The 15516-nt window shown below is 46.4% G+C and overlaps 5 protein-coding genes across 5 annotated transcripts; 3 read left to right on the forward strand and 2 right to left on the reverse strand.

Annotated features, from left to right (window-relative positions):
- Positions 1-2750: 2750 nt before the first annotated feature.
- LOC114426989 (histone H2A) lies at positions 2751-3163 on the reverse strand. The gene has a single exon (XM_028394662.1). The coding sequence runs from the start codon at positions 3142-3144 to the stop codon at positions 2758-2760; it is 387 nt and encodes a 128-aa protein (XP_028250463.1). The 5' UTR covers positions 3145-3163; the 3' UTR covers positions 2751-2757.
- A 344-nt stretch (positions 3164-3507) lies between these two features.
- Positions 3508-3924, forward strand: LOC114426995 (histone H3). Its single transcript, XM_028394668.1, has one exon. It carries the CDS (start codon positions 3514-3516, stop codon positions 3922-3924), a length of 411 nt encoding a protein of 136 aa, XP_028250469.1. The 5' UTR covers positions 3508-3513.
- Positions 3925-6921: 2997 nt separating this feature from the next.
- On the forward strand, positions 6922-7316 carry LOC114427434 (histone H2B 1/2). Its single transcript, XM_028395501.1, has one exon. The coding sequence runs from the start codon at positions 6924-6926 to the stop codon at positions 7296-7298; it is 375 nt and encodes a 124-aa protein (XP_028251302.1). The 5' UTR covers positions 6922-6923; the 3' UTR covers positions 7299-7316.
- A 1870-nt stretch (positions 7317-9186) lies between these two features.
- LOC114427383 (histone H1-like) lies at positions 9187-10081 on the forward strand. The gene has a single exon (XM_028395421.1). The coding sequence runs from the start codon at positions 9216-9218 to the stop codon at positions 9831-9833; it is 618 nt and encodes a 205-aa protein (XP_028251222.1). The 5' UTR covers positions 9187-9215; the 3' UTR covers positions 9834-10081.
- Positions 10082-10596: 515 nt separating this feature from the next.
- Positions 10597-11052, reverse strand: LOC114427782 (histone H4). Its single transcript, XM_028395999.1, has one exon. The coding sequence runs from the start codon at positions 11017-11019 to the stop codon at positions 10708-10710; it is 312 nt and encodes a 103-aa protein (XP_028251800.1). The 5' UTR covers positions 11020-11052; the 3' UTR covers positions 10597-10707.
- Positions 11053-15516: the final 4464 nt, after the last annotated feature.

The raw sequence follows: 15516 nt of genomic DNA on the forward strand, positions 1-15516 counted from the left end.
TTATTATAACTAGGGATGTCCCGATCAGGTTTTTTTGCCTTTGAGTCTGAGTCCGAGTCATTTGATTTTGAGTATCTGCCGATACATTTTGGGGGGGGCGTAAAGTGAGGAACAGCTATTTTCAGTGTTAACACCAATGCATATGTTAGTAAAACAACAGAGGCTGTTGGTATGTTGGTAAACAGTATGATGTTTTATCATTAGTTCAAAAACTGTACAATGTAACTCGGTAGGTTGTTGCTAGCAAGAGCCACACACAGGGGGACAAGGTCATGCAGGAAGTGGAGAGGTGCACAAAAATACACTGGAGCAGAACATGGCAAGGTTTGTCGTATTAATTAATTATTCATTTTTATGACTATGAATAATAAAAAATGTCTAACATTGGGTGGATTTCACACTCTCTCACATTGTCATCTCTTCATGTAATCTTGTATTTAGATTAAGATTAACTTTTAAATAAAAAGTTAATTAAATAAAATAATTATAAATAATTGGGGGGGGGGTAGTTAAATTATACTCAGCTTCACTCGTGGCTTCGAGTGAACGCAGACCAGATGAAGGAGGCGGAGTGACGTGACAGAAGCCTGTTAAATACTCCACGAGGACAGAGAAATCTGTTCGTGTTCCTGAGGTGGCAGAAATAAGAGCAAGATCCGTTTGGACCGGACTTTTCATACTTCATGACAAACGAGTGTGCAGAACTGCTCATACGGAGCGCACGCAGCGCCACACACACATACAGGTTTTGCCGCTATTTCGCTGCTAATCGTCGGCAGAAGCAGCAGTTCAGGTGAACATGTATGAAGCGGAGATATTTGAGGAAACGGGCAAAGTCGTGAAATACCAAACAGTAGCAACATCGTCCTGCTCCTGTCAAACATGTTTGTTCACCTCTTTTAACCGCTGCTTCTGCTGCTGTTTAGCGTCTCCAAAAGTCTCCAAAACCTGTTTGTGTGTGCGCGATGTGCGCTGAGAGCCGTGTGAAGAGTTTTACACACGTTCCTGCTTCAGAACGTCCCCTGTCCATTCTCACCGACAACTCCACTAATAGGGGTGGGCGATACTGAAGATTTCAGTATCGATCCGATACCAAGTAAATACAGGGTCAGTATCGCCGATATCAATACCGATACCGATACTTTTACTTTGAAATTTCATGATCATAAATATTTTTTTTGCCTTCTTTTTTGCCTTTAAATAGATTATCGTGAATAGCAGAATAATAATACACAAGAAACATTTGTTAGGTAAATCAAGCTGCAAACAAAAGTGCAGAACTGTTTGAAATGTTAATTTCACAATCATGTCAGCGATGCTCCTTGTGACAGCCATGGCTCTTTGTGAATCATGTAGGTGAAACAGCATGACTAAGATACTTTTATAAAAGTTTAACACCTATCTGCATGGAGCCTAAATATGAAGAATAAAGATCCTTCAACAGTTATCACCAAAGCATAACTATATTAATCTTACTGAAATACATATCATTATATAAACTTATATAATTACATTATTAGATATATTTTGGAATTTGAGAAAAACAAGATTTATTTCAGCTGGTGATATGACAGTTCAGTCATTCTGCTAAAATTGCATGTCTTATTACTGCACTCAGAAAGACAATATTAATTCATGCTGCAGATTACTGAATCTAAACCTTCACTTCTTTAAATCATCTACCTGGATATTTATGAGTGTTTTGCAGTAAAGCCTTTGTCAGTGACCACTGTCTCTGGTTCATGTTCGGGGATCTGCCTCTTCCTCCTTCCTCTGTTTCTCTGCAGCTCAAGGTCTTTAGGCTCTGCTGCTTTATGTTTGTGTAAATGAGTTGTGTTTCCACAGTGGCAGGTCGCTTTCCTGCACACCTCACAAGTAGCAGTTTCTTCTTCACGTCTGTCGCTGTGAAATAACTCCAAACAGCGCTCCTCTTCCTCTCTGCTGTCTCCAGCACGCTAGCTGCACTTTACAGCCAATCAGGAGCTCCGTCTGCTCCGGCCGAGTGGAGAAGGAGGTGGAGGGGCGGAGTGTGCCTGCGCACTGAGCAGACTGAGAGAGGAGCGCTGTCTGCACCGCGAGTAAAGTTGCTGAAGATATAGAAGAGGAACTTCCACAGAAATATCGATCTAATCACGCCAGTATCGAGTAATTACTGATCCTAACGTTGGTATCGATACTATCGATATTTAGATCGATTCGCCCACCCCTATCCACTAATACCTGTGCTCTGATCCCTGCGTGAGCAATTAAAAACGTCCCCGTGAAACAATTTACTACCGCGCTGAGGATTTAACAACAGCTGCGATGAGTACGCGTCTGAAGTGTGGAACCGAAGTAGAGCTATTATTTAACCAACAATAAACTGTTTATAAAACAGTCTTCTGCTTCATTTTAAAGTGATCCCCCCTGTTTAAATTATAATTAGCTGAGATACTAACAGAACAGTGATGGACTTTATTCAAACAGGTCAGCGAGAGAAGCAGCTCCGATAGAAGTCCGTCTGCAGCGTCAGCATGTGTAGATTATACATAAATATTTCACAATAGCCTGTCATCTTGGTCTTATATCTTATGTATTGTAAACACTAAAAAAAATTCTAAATTTCTGAAATTAAAAAGGCAGAAATGTGATTATGCTTTATATGGTTTTATTAAGCATTAGGAGCAACTGAAAATGTAAAAATCCAGGACATCAGCTCTTTACGTGAGAGTGTGTGGCTCTTAAAAGAGCCTTTGTGGGGTCAAGGGGTCTCCGTGTTTACTTGGCTTTGACGGGCTTCTCGGTCTTCTTGGGCAGCAGCACGGCCTGGATGTTGGGCAGCACGCCGCCCTGAGCGATGGTCACTCCGCCCAGCAGCTTGTTGAGCTCCTCGTCGTTGCGCACAGCCAGCTGCAGGTGACGGGGGATGATACGGGTCTTCTTGTTGTCGCGGGCAGCGTTTCCAGCCAGCTCCAGGATCTCAGCGGTCAGGTACTCCAGCACAGCCGCCAGGTAGACGGGAGCGCCGGCACCCACACGCTCTCCATAGTTACCTTTACGCAGCAGCCTGTGGACACGACCCACGGGGAACTGCAGCCCAGCACGGGAGGAGCGGGTCTTGGCCTTAGCTCTGGCTTTGCCACCGGTCTTTCCACGTCCACTCATTTTCAGATTGTGTTTTCTGGTGTCTTAACTCAGAGAAACTGTGTCTGAGGAAGCTGAGAGTCGTCTTTATATACAAGAGCGCGGGGCCATTCCTCACAGACCAACCAGAGGACTGGTTTCAGCGGAGCAGCAGCAGGGGGGCCGCTCTTTATTTCAGCGGCCGTTTTGAACAGACTTTTCTCCAATAAGCAGCGCAGCTTCAGGCGCGAGGCCGCTCCTCCAGGCGGGCCGAGCTCCACGAGGAGCCGCTGACCAATCAGGATGCGGAGGTCTGAAGCAGCGTCACAGCTTCACAGCCGGGCCCACACTTTAAGAGGCGCGTGTCTTCTCTTTCATTTCATATTTTTCTGTTGCTCAGAGAAAGAAGAAATGGCCAGAACCAAGCAGACCGCCCGTAAATCCACCGGAGGCAAAGCCCCCAGAAAGCAGCTGGCCACCAAGGCTGCCCGTAAGAGCGCCCCAGCCACTGGTGGCGTGAAGAAGCCTCACCGTTACAGGCCCGGTACCGTGGCTCTGAGAGAGATCCGTCGCTACCAGAAATCCACCGAGCTGCTGATCCGCAAGCTGCCCTTCCAGCGCCTGGTCAGAGAGATCGCTCAGGACTTCAAGACCGACCTGCGCTTCCAGAGCTCCGCTGTCATGGCTCTGCAGGAGGCCAGCGAGGCTTACCTGGTCGGCCTGTTCGAGGACACTAACCTGTGCGCCATCCACGCCAAGAGGGTCACCATCATGCCCAAAGACATCCAGCTGGCCCGCCGCATCCGCGGAGAGAGAGCTTAAAGTGTCTGCGGCTCCACAAACAACAACAACGGCTCTTTTAAGAGCCACCTCACACTCGACTATAGAGCTCAGCCCTTTATTCACAACTGAGCAATACATTTATTTAAAGACCTCTAATGCTTTTTGTTGTCAAAATATAATACATTTGTTTAAAGTTACCATAAGCGGTGAGCAGTTTTGTAAATTTATTTAGACTCACAAACATAAACCTGACTGATTATCCTCATGTGTTATTTTCAAAGGTCAGATTACAATAGGAGAGCTGGTTAAAACAGTCTGTTTTCCCGAAGAACATCAAGATAATATCATGTGCGTGGATTCATACAGGTTTACAGTAAGCTCTGTCAGAGCTTAGATCAGTGTAACATATGTTATACTGAATGCCCAGCATGGTAAAGCTTCAGTGCACATAATCCAACATTAATGATAATTAATCAAAACAAATGTACAAATGAAGCATGGTTTTTCATACTTACTGAATTATTGTTGTATTTGAAATATACATGAATTAGAAATTGAACTCATTTACCTCACAAGCTGAACACATACAGTAACCACGTCAGTCTGTAGGTGCAACATATCAGCCCCATTGAACACAAAGTCGATGAAGATCCTCAGTCGTCTATGTCATTTCCATTCAGGAGCTCTACTGCACTGACTCTACAAGTTCAGTAGTTCACTTGAAGCCCCGCTGAACACATTGCTCTTTTAAGAGCCACCTCACTGACCCATAAAGAGGGTGATCCTAATTCTCTGCATTCATTTTCATATGACTAATGATAACACAAACAAACAAATAAAATTAGTTTTATCTTAGCTTCAGTTTGTTTTGCTGTCAGTTAAAAGTCCCTGTTTCTCCTCCACACAATAACTTATATAAGCCTATGCACAGAGCTGTGAAATAACTCCAAACAGCGCTCCTCTTCCTCTCTGCCATCTCCATGATGCTAGCTGCACTTTACAGCCAATCAGGAGCTCCGTCTGCTCCGGCCGAGTGGAGAAGAAGGGGGAGGTGTGGTTGTGCCTGCGCACTGAGCAGACTGAGAGAGGAGCGCTGTTTGCACCGCGAGTAAATACGAGTAAAGTTGCTGAAGGTACAGAAGAGAAACTTCCACAGAAATATCGATCTCATCACGCTAGTATCGAGTAATTACTGATCCTAACGTTGATATCGAATATTCAGAAATGTGATCCTCACATTCTGAAACTCTTCCCCTTCTTCATCATTAAAAGCCTCTCTCACTTCTAAAATCAATTGCAAGGCCCTCTGAACAGCGCCATCTTAGCCATCTTGATCGGTTCTATCAAAGCTATAGTTATTGTGTCCTGCTTAAAATTTGCAGATAGAGAGTGAGCAAATAAAGACTGGACAGAGGGTCAAATGTGAGACAGGTCTACGATGTCAAACCTTGTGCGCGAATGGCAGGGGCAGAATCAAATCTCTCTCTCTCTCTCTCTCACACACACACACACACACACACACACTTACAGGCAGAAACACACATACAAACAACAGGTAAAAGAAGACAGAGGGATTCTATATGCCCCGGGTCCAGTAGACCTGAACATCCTGTATGTAATATAAATGTGTAGGGGGGGGGGGTATACAGTGTGTGGTTATTGAAAATGTGTTTTGATATATGTTCATTACAAGAGCCAAGGCCAGTGAATCTCAGCTTGAAATAATAATTGGTTGTATCATTTTTCCATTGATGAATAATGAAAACAGGTCCCACAGACCCGAACACCATACAAGGGTTAAAGAGAGGTGTTATTAACATGGTACATAGTAATATATTGTAGCATTATACTTAGCCAGGCATTTTGTGTTATAAATCTAAATATATAGATAACTCCTCCTAAAAGGACTGTAAATGGCCCCTAAAAATAGTGGGTGTGCAGTCCCTAGATGGCAGATGTGATTGCATTCCAGATTTTTAATTGGGTTAAGTAATCGCGGTTCAAGACAACAAACCCAATGACAGGGTTGTGATCCCGAGTGAAGTGGTTATGTCATAAGTCACAAGGACCTAGAAAAAAGGAATATAACAATTTGTAGTTGCACTGCAGTGCGATTTGAAGTGAAACACTAAAATGGATGTTTTCCAAAATAAAGATTATACTGGACTGTCCCTCTCATCCGCTCCACACTGTGCTGACCAGCTACAGAAGCTCGTTGAGCAACAGACTCCGACTCCCACGATGCACCACTGAGAGACACAGGAAGTCATTCCTGCCTGTCTCAATCAAACTACTGAACTCTGAACTGTAACAGTCACTCAGACACTGTACATTCATACTGGTACATTCATATCTTCTGTACTGTGGCCGGCTGTGCAGTCACGTGACAGTGTGGAACAAGATCCAAAGCCTCACTTGTCCACTACTAGTAGAAACACCAATAACACCATGAATAAATCCGCTAATAACAAATGATATGCAGACGTATGTTGAAGGAGTTCATCCAGCTTGTGTTTTCATCAGGCTGGTTTTGAGTGTCATACAGTAACACTGCTGTGAAGGATGACTGTAACAGAAATGAGTCTTCCTCTGGCTGTTTTAAAGGCCTCTCTCTTGAACCAGGATGACTTACAGCATTGATGGAACAATGCATTCTGAATGATACCAGTGAACTGGACAAGGACGTGTCCACACAAACACCTTCTGCATAAATCATCATTTTTCTAAAGTAGAAAAGGAGAACTCAATGAACCAAATGAAACACAAATATTTGATAACTGATTTAATATTATACGTTAGTGGTAAAAGTAAAGAACCTTTGCTTCTTGCAGAGGTTTTCTTCTTCTGAGGAAAATGAAACCTGACTACAGCAGAACTGATGCCAGAGCAACGCACCCATCCCCCTACATCCAACCAGTCACAAGCTGAGCCAATCACAGATAGGGGACTGCACAAAAGTATTTGCATGCAGTCTGTATAAGAAAAGTCGTTGTCGACCCTCACATTCATTCGTTGTTGAGAAATCCCGAATAATAAACATGCCTGAACCCGCCAAGTCTGCGCCCAAGAAGGGCTCCAAGAAAGCCGTGACCAAGACCGCCGGCAAAGGAGGCAAGAAGAAGAGAAAGACCAGGAAGGAGAGCTACGCCATCTACGTGTACAAAGTCTTGAAGCAGGTGCACCCTGATACCGGTATCTCCTCCAAGGCCATGAGCATCATGAACTCCTTTGTGAACGACATCTTTGAGCGCATCGCCTCCGAGGCCTCTCGTCTGGCTCACTACAACAAGCGCTCCACCATCACTTCCAGGGAGATCCAGACCGCGGTCAGGCTGCTGCTGCCCGGTGAGCTGGCTAAGCACGCCGTGTCTGAGGGCACCAAGGCCGTCACCAAGTACACCAGCTCCAAGTAAACAGCTGCTGCTTGAACAACAACCCAACGGCTCTTTTAAGAGCCACCCACATCACGTAAAGAGCGAGTCCGTTTTTAAGAGGGACCTTGTTTTATGGGTGGTTGTATTGATGCCCATAGGCCCATAGGAAAAGTATAGTATAGAAGGATCTTAATTATTCCTCGCTGTTGCAGTAGCAATATACACGCACTCGGCATACTAAACATACCTCGCTGTAAACACATTTACAGAAAATAGATACATTAAATATAAATGTGCAATTATATAATAAAAGGATTGCGCAAAATCTGTCGGGAGAGAGAGAAACAGTCCTGGCCTGTGGCCACAAAGATCTCCAGCATCTTGCTGCACACGCTGAAGGACCTCAGCTTTCTAGTAGAGTCTGCTGCAGGCCTTGTACACAGCTGTGCTGTCAGCCAGCTCAGTCTACTGTCGGTGGTTGTACAATACCTTTCAAGTGTGATTTTTTTTTTTAAATCGAAATTAATCCTAGGTACCGACAGTTCTGTCTGTCAATAAACAGTACACGTGCATCAAGATAGAAGTGTCTGACATGGCCTGTCATTCCATATAATGCTGCTTTGTTTCTCTTTTTTTTCTTTACATGTGTAACCCGGTGTGTCTGGTACTCTGCGCTATGTAGTGTACAAACAGACAGGAGGCAGGGCTGAATGTCAGGAGCCTTTACTGAGTGCGTCTAACAAAGGGGCAGATGTTGTATGTAGCAAGCTCGGCTTCTCCGGCCGTGTAAACACCAAAGAACATTAACAAAAACTCAATGAGTGGGATGAAAAAGTAAATTAATATAACAAAATGTTCTCCAAAAAGTACATATAGTACTACAATAATTATTCACCATAAAAAAACACAAAACTGTCAGCGTTGAGTCCTCTGTTCTCACTCTTATGTTTTAATCGATTGTCACAAAATAACAAATGACAAAAACAGTATACACAAATACATTATGATAACTTATTGTTTTAAAATAAAACCAGCGTGATTTCTAAATTTGTCCTCAGATCACTTTTTCTTCCACGGGATGGAGGCAGCGCTGTTGTACAATGTGCGTAATTACGCACGACTCTCTTTCACTGTAGGGACTTTTTTGTGGATTCCGCTGCCGTTTGAATGCGCAGTGGTTACATGGCCTTATGATAAGATAAGAAGTGAATTATTTTACTGTATACAGTAATATAGTAAAATAATAACTGAGGCGAGGCTATAGGATGCAAAGTGTGCAGGAGGACTGGGTATTCCAACATTTAGCAAAAATCCAGTAATGAAATTGTTTCCATTTACAGTTAAAGTGACCGCATGTCATTCATCTGTCAGTTTAAGTTCACTCTAACATTATTAGAAGACAGTGGCGGCATACAACAGCAAGCAGCTCCGATAGAAGTCCGTCTGCAGCGTCATCACAGTGTGTTTGATGCTGCCACAACAACGTGACTTTGTGACAAAGTGACGGTCAGTAGATGTTTGTTTTTCCCCTGAGTCTCTAAACTAACATGTGTTTCAGCTGGAAAACAGCTTTTGATGGAGCTCTGATACATCTGTGATCATTTATGAGAGGAAGAAGAGGGAAAAGGCGCTGCGCAGCGCGCCGAGTCTCTGAGCTTTGGAGGCTCCAGCAACAAAGTGCAGCGATCATCAGAGCTGAACATGAGCTGAACAAGAAGAGACACTGTCCGCTATCACCTCCTCCACTGTCAGCATGCAGCGCTGCTCCCACACTCGTTTTTACTCTTTTATCCACGCACAGAAAACACAAGTGGAAACATTAAGCCTGCACGGAGGAGGCAGGCTTGGATTGAGTCTCCACGGTTCTCATGCTGTGTTCAAGTACCGCCTCCTGCGCTCACTTCACCATAACTGTACTCTGACTCTGGTTGCGCTGCAAACACGAACAGATTTAACATGGCAGAAGAAGCTCCAGCTCCAGTCGCTCCTCCGGCAAAAGCTCCCAAGAAGAAGGCCTCCAAGCCGAAGAAGTCCGGCCCCAGCGTCGGCGAGCTCATCGTGAAAGCTGTGGCCGCTTCCAAGGAGCGGAGCGGCGTGTCTACAGCCGCCCTCAAGAAGGCTCTGGCTGCCGGAGGATACGATGTGGAGAAGAACAATTCCCGCGTCAAGATCGCCATCAAGAGCCTGGTGGCTAAAGGGACTCTGGTCCAGACCAAGGGGACCGGGGCCTCCGGCTCTTTCAAGATGAACAAGAAGGCTGAGACCAAGGCCAAGCCCGTAAAGAAAGCCGCACCTAAAGCCAAGAAGCCCGCAGCCGCTAAGAAACCCGCAGCGGCCAAGAAGGCGGCAGCCAAGAAACCAGCAGCTGCTAAGAAGTCCCCCAAGAAGGCCAAGAAGCCCGCAGCGGCCAAGAAAGTGGCCAAGAGTCCCAAGAAGCCCGCCAAAAGCCCCAAGAAGGCCGCCAAGAGTCCCAAGAAGGTGGCTCCCAAAAAGGCCCCCGCTGCCAAGAAGAAGGCCCCCGCAAAGAAGGTAGCCAAGCCCAAAGCCAAGAAGGCAGCACCCAAGAAGAAGTGAGCTGTGATCACAGCAAACACAAAGGTTCTTTTAAGAGCCACCACAACATCCACAAAGAGCTTATCCTTACTCACTGTTGTTAAAAACCTGGTAGTTGTTAAACTTGTAATTATCAGTGGTTGTTTAATTGCACACAATTCCGGACACTGTACGCATAGGGGTGGGCTACTGAAAATTCCAATCCAAGTAATAATACACAAGAAACATTTAGGTCAAGCTGCAAACAAAAGTGCAAAGACCTACAGACCGCAGACTCAGTTTTATTTCATTTCACTTCACCTTTCAGTAATGCTGCAGATATTATCATTACAGGTTTATAACTGGTGTTGACACTATTGGTTATGGTGTATGTGGTTCAATGTGTCAACACAGAATATACATATACATTTCACCAGGTCACAGGCCAGTTCTATAGCTTCTCTGATCAGCATAACACGATTAGCTAACACAATGTATCATTAGAACACAGGAGTGGTGGTTGCTGGAAAAGGGTTACTCTATACCTTTATATATTATATAAAGTCATTTACCGCATAAACAATGTGACTGTATGTCTGATTACTTTGTTATCTTTATTTCACCGTCACCCCAAACTACTGAATTGTAGTAGATATATGTATTATATATATGTATATATGTAATTGTTTTAAAATATAAAGAAGTCAAACAATATAACATAAGTTAATATATTTACAGGCGAATAACTGTAAAAACACACACGTAATAAAGGCAGAGATAACGACAGAAGCGTTAGTCAGGGGCATATATAAATAGTAATATATACACAATACATATTGTAGAATTCAGCTCTTCATTGACAGAGTGTGTGGTCCTTAAAAGGACCTTTGTTTCGTTTTGTTGCATCTGTCACAGTTTAACCGCCGAAGCCGTACAGAGTGCGTCCCTGCCTCTTCAGAGCATACACCACATCCATGGCGGTCACAGTCTTCCTCTTGGCGTGCTCGGTGTAGGTGACGGCGTCACGGATCACGTTCTCCAGGAAGACCTTCAGCACACCGCGGGTCTCCTCGTAGATCAGACCAGAGATACGCTTCACTCCGCCACGGCGAGCCAGGCGGCGGATAGCGGGCTTGGTGATTCCCTGGATGTTATCACGGAGGACTTTACGGTGACGCTTGGCGCCTCCCTTACCGAGTCCCTTTCCTCCTTTACCACGTCCACTCATGTTTGTTGTTGAGTTGTTTTCTCGACAGTGAGGAAAGACGCGCACTCACTGGAATTTATTTTGTTACTGAGGACGTGATGGAAGGCAGAGGTGGAGTTTTCCACTGTGATGTCTTCCACGACTCAACGCCACCATCTGGACAACAATAGGAACAGCTCCCTGTCCTGTTCTGAGGCCAGGTTCTTTCTTGGCATCACGTTACATGTAGTACCACAAGCACAAATACTTTAAAAAAACCTTTATTAAGTGATCAAGACACAACTTCTGTGAATGCACCTGAAATGCACAATACTGACATGAAAGCATGTATCGTTCTGCTGTTACTGTCCTCAGCGAGCAACAACTGTGAGCTCCTCCGCCCCAAAGCACTCATAGGCGGTCAGTCTTAGAGCAGCTTCACGCAGCAGTTTCAGCTGCAGTCAGTGCAGGGAGGAGACCCACACCACTCTGCACCCAATCTTTCACAAAGCTGCTGCAGGTACTGTCATGTAAACATACAAACAAGTTGTTTTCAGCATGGGGAGATCAGTAACGCCTCAGCTTTATTGTCCAAACTGCTATGTGCTGACCATACAGAGAATTGAAATTGTGTTACTTTCAACTCCATATAAAGTCTATAATGTCTTCTCTGCATTCAGGGAGAGATTGTGGTCTCTGCACCTGTGTGCATATGAAAACAAAAAATATTAATGAAATGTCCAGTGTTATATCTTATATCGTTATTTCAGGTGAGGGAAATGAGGAAACATTTCTTAGGAATGACACAATTTATTAGCCTCTGCCAGGCAACTTGGCACCCTCATACCGGGGCATAGTCAAGAAATTACGTGCTTACGTACAACGTAACTACGGTTATCCATAGGGACCAAAATACATAAATCCAGACAACAGAGCAAGGCAGAGAGAGCGAGAAGGAAACACAATGAAGGGACAACATGATCGAGAAATGGGAGAGGAAAGAAACAAGCAGACCAGTGAGGGAGCTGAAGGGTTTAATCAATTGTATCCACTGTAGGTGGAAGAGTTAGTTAAAACTGGGACAGGCACACAGAAGCTTGTTCGAATACACAATTTCTTTCAAAAATAGACTTTAGTTCATCACAGTGCAAACTGGTTTTATTTTCTTTGCATGTTTCATGTTGAATGACTTGGGCTGAATGCAATTGAATTCATTACAGTATATTTAGATTGTCATCCAGCAGAGAGAGCCATTTGATTGATTAATGCATTAACTAGTATTAGCCTACACATGAAGCCCTTCATTCCTCACTGTCACCTCTCAACTGAATTCATGGACTATTCAGCTGGAGACAGTTCTCTCCTCCCCAGGCCAGCGTCAGGCTCTCCAGACGGAACTGGAAGAGCTGCTGGTGAAGCAGGCGATTTCCAGGGTTCCGCGGGGACAGGGAACTCTGGGTTTTTACTCCCGTTATTTCCTGGTTCCGAGGAAGACAGGGGGAATGAGGCCCATTCTCGACCTGTCTTACTTCAACAAATCAATAATGAGCTTCACATGCTGACTGTGAATCAGGTGCTGGAATGTGTGCGTCAGGGAGACTGGCTCACATCCATAGACCTAAAGGACGCGTATTTCCACGTCCCCGTTGTTCCTAAACACAGGAGATACCTGCGTTTCTCTTTTCTGGGGATCCAGTGGGAGTACAATCGCCTTTCTATTCTCTGGCTCCCCGGACTTTTTCAAAGTGTGTGGAGGCGGCGCTGCGGCCGCTACATATGTCAGGGATGAGAGTGCTGTTTTACCTGGACGACCTGCTGCTGCTGGCTCGGTCCAGAGAGGAAGCTGCGTCACACACAGAGCGGCTAGTGAGCCACCTGTCAAACCTGGGGTTTATGATAAACTGGGAAAGAGTTCCCCTGTCCCTGCTCAGATGGTGATTTATCTGGGGGTGGAGCTGAACACAGCCGTGATGAGAGCGCGGCTCTCACAGCAGAGAGTGGAGGCGCTGACGGCGCTTCTCCATCGTGTGTCACCTGGCAGCGTTGTGACAGCGCTCTCCATCATGCAGCTGTTGGGCATGATGTCAGCGGGTCATGCCGTAGTTCCTCTGGGACTGCTTCATATGAGACGACTGCTGAGATCGTTCATCCGTTTGCGCATCGATCCCGTACATCAACGGAGACGCATGGTGTCGGTGCCTCCCTCCGTAAGTCCCGATCTTTCTTATTGGAGGAATCGACAGGTCCTGTCGGAAGGTGTGCCTCTGGGAAGGGCAGTGTCACACATCTCAGTGTTCACAGACGCATCTCTGTCAGGATGGGGAGGAACGTGTCTGTCTCAGGTGGTGGGAGGACGGTGGCCGGCGCGCCCGTCACTCCACATAAACGCGCTGGAGCTTCTCACCGTGTGGAAAGTGATCCAGCATTTCGCCCATGTACTGCAGAATCAGCATGTTCTGATTCACACAGACAACAGAGCAGCAGCGGCATACATAAATCGACAGGGAGGAGTGCGCTCCGCCCAGCTGTTAAACTTAGCCAGACGGCTGCTGCGCTAGGCGCACACACACCTTCTCTCTATCAGAGCGGTGTACGTCCCAGGTGTACTGAACAAAGGAGCGGATGTGATGTCGAGAGGAGGTCCTCGTTCCGGGGATTGGAGTCTCCATCCCGATCTGGCCGGGCAAATCTGGAGCAGGTTCGGAAGAGCGCAAGTGGATCTGTTTTCCAGACGCGAGAATGTGCTGTGCGCTCTGTGGTTTTCTCTGAGCGCACGGGATAATCCTCCACTGGGAGTGGATGCTTTTGCGCATCGACCGTGGCCCAGGATGCTTCTATATGCGTTTCCTCCAGTCACACTTATCCCTCAGTTTCTGGACAGAGTGAGAGTGGAGCAGCTGTCGGCCATTTTAGTGGCGCCAGTGCGCACGAATGCGTCGTGGTTTCCCTGCCTACAGCAGATGTTATCAGGCAGTCCGTGGGAACTGCCGTGGAGCGGGGACGCGCTCTCACAGGCAGGAGGAGCGATCAGGAGCTATCCCATAATAGGCCAGCGGCTGTGGGTCTGGCCGCTGAACGGGAGCGCCTAGAGAGACTGGGTCTCTCCCGCGAGGTTGTGGGGACTATCCAGGGTGCTAGAGCTGAGTCTACCAGAGCCTCTTACTCTGCAAAATGGTCTGCTTTCCAGTAGTGGTGCATTGACAGGAGTGTGGATCCCACCAGCTGCCCCCTGCCTCTTGTGTTGTCTTTTCTCCAGCTGTTGCTGGACAGAGGTTTGGCCTTTAGTACAATTAAGGCCTACGCGGCTGCGGTGTCTGCCTGTCATGAGGGTTTTGGTGACAGAACAGTTTTTAGCCATCCTTTAACGAAGCGTTTTTTGAAGGGAGTGCGGAGACACAGGCCTGTGTCCCGCTCCTTTGCTCCCCAGTGGGATTTGGCGTTAGTTTTACGCGCACTAACCAGGGCGCCCTTTGAGCCCCTGGATACAGTTTCACTGAAGTTTGTGTCTCTTAAAGCTGCTTTGTTGTTGGCTTTAACATCTGCAAAGAGAGTCAGTGATTTATCTGCCCTCTCTGTGGCCCCCTCCTGCCTCAGGATTCAGGGGATGGCAGTTCAGCTGGTCCAGGGTGATAACGTTGGATGTTTTTTTCCCTCCTCCTCACAGCTCTGATAAGGAGAGGGAGGACATCTCATCTTCTCTGTCCGGTGCGCGCGTTGTCCTGTTATGTGGCGCGCACAGCTGCTGTGCGCCGCACGCAGCGTCTGTTTGTGCATTACAGAGTTCAGTCTTTGGGTCTTCCTTTGTCTGCTCAGCGCCTATCACACTGGCTGTGTGAGGCGATCTCACAGGCATATCTGTCATCTGATGCTGTCCCTCCAGACAGGATCAGGGCACACTCCACCAGGGGGATCTCATCCTCTGCGGCTTTGCACAGAGGGATGACAGTGGCTGATATCTGCTCTGCAGCATCCTGGTCCTCCCCCTGTTCATTTGTGCGTTTTTATCTGCGGGATGTTTCTGGGTTATCCATGACCCGCGCTGTTCTGGGTTTTTTGTCAGAATGAGCTGTGCTGTGTTCCTCCTCCCGGCCTGTTGGCGGGTGGGGCACGTCTCTCTCCCTGTGCTTCCTTCCTGTTTTTTTGGCACATGGTGATTGTGTGAATACACTGCTGTGTTATTGTTTTCAGTGTAGTGATCTGGCAGGTATGTGGTTATGCTTGTGGTACCGTACGGACCCAGTGAGGCATGGACTACATCCTGCTTCGCCTTTAACCCACTAGCGATAGCCTTAAAGGGCGAAGCCTATACGAAATAGAACGTTGGTTACGTATTGTAACCCCAGATTCTATGAGTATAGGCGCAGCCCTTTAAGCTGTGGGCCTCACTGGTTCCTATTTTTGGCTGAAGAAAAAGCCGTTTTTTATTTGGGAGCCGATTGTCCGGTCTCAGCCCAATTTATACTCGAGGTGAGACCGAGGTGAGGCCCACGTAATAGGTGGGCGGTGATTAAATCTTTCAGTGCTGCGCATGCGCGCGAA

This window comes from Parambassis ranga, chromosome 22 (genome assembly GCF_900634625.1).
Source record: "Parambassis ranga chromosome 22, fParRan2.1, whole genome shotgun sequence".
Classification (NCBI taxonomy): domain Eukaryota; kingdom Metazoa; phylum Chordata; class Actinopteri; family Ambassidae; genus Parambassis; species Parambassis ranga.

What these genes read in the sequence shown, in the direction of transcription:
- LOC114426989 (XM_028394662.1), bottom strand. Translation starts at nt 3,144, where the DNA reads ATGAGTGGACGTGGAAAGACCGGTGGCAAAGCCAGAGCTAAGGCCAAG.
- LOC114426995 (XM_028394668.1), top strand. Translation starts at nt 3,514, where the DNA reads ATGGCCAGAACCAAGCAGACCGCCCGTAAATCCACCGGAGGCAAAGCC.
- LOC114427434 (XM_028395501.1), top strand. Translation starts at nt 6,924, where the DNA reads ATGCCTGAACCCGCCAAGTCTGCGCCCAAGAAGGGCTCCAAGAAAGCC.
- LOC114427383 (XM_028395421.1), top strand. Translation starts at nt 9,216, where the DNA reads ATGGCAGAAGAAGCTCCAGCTCCAGTCGCTCCTCCGGCAAAAGCTCCC.
- LOC114427782 (XM_028395999.1), bottom strand. Translation starts at nt 11,019, where the DNA reads ATGAGTGGACGTGGTAAAGGAGGAAAGGGACTCGGTAAGGGAGGCGCC.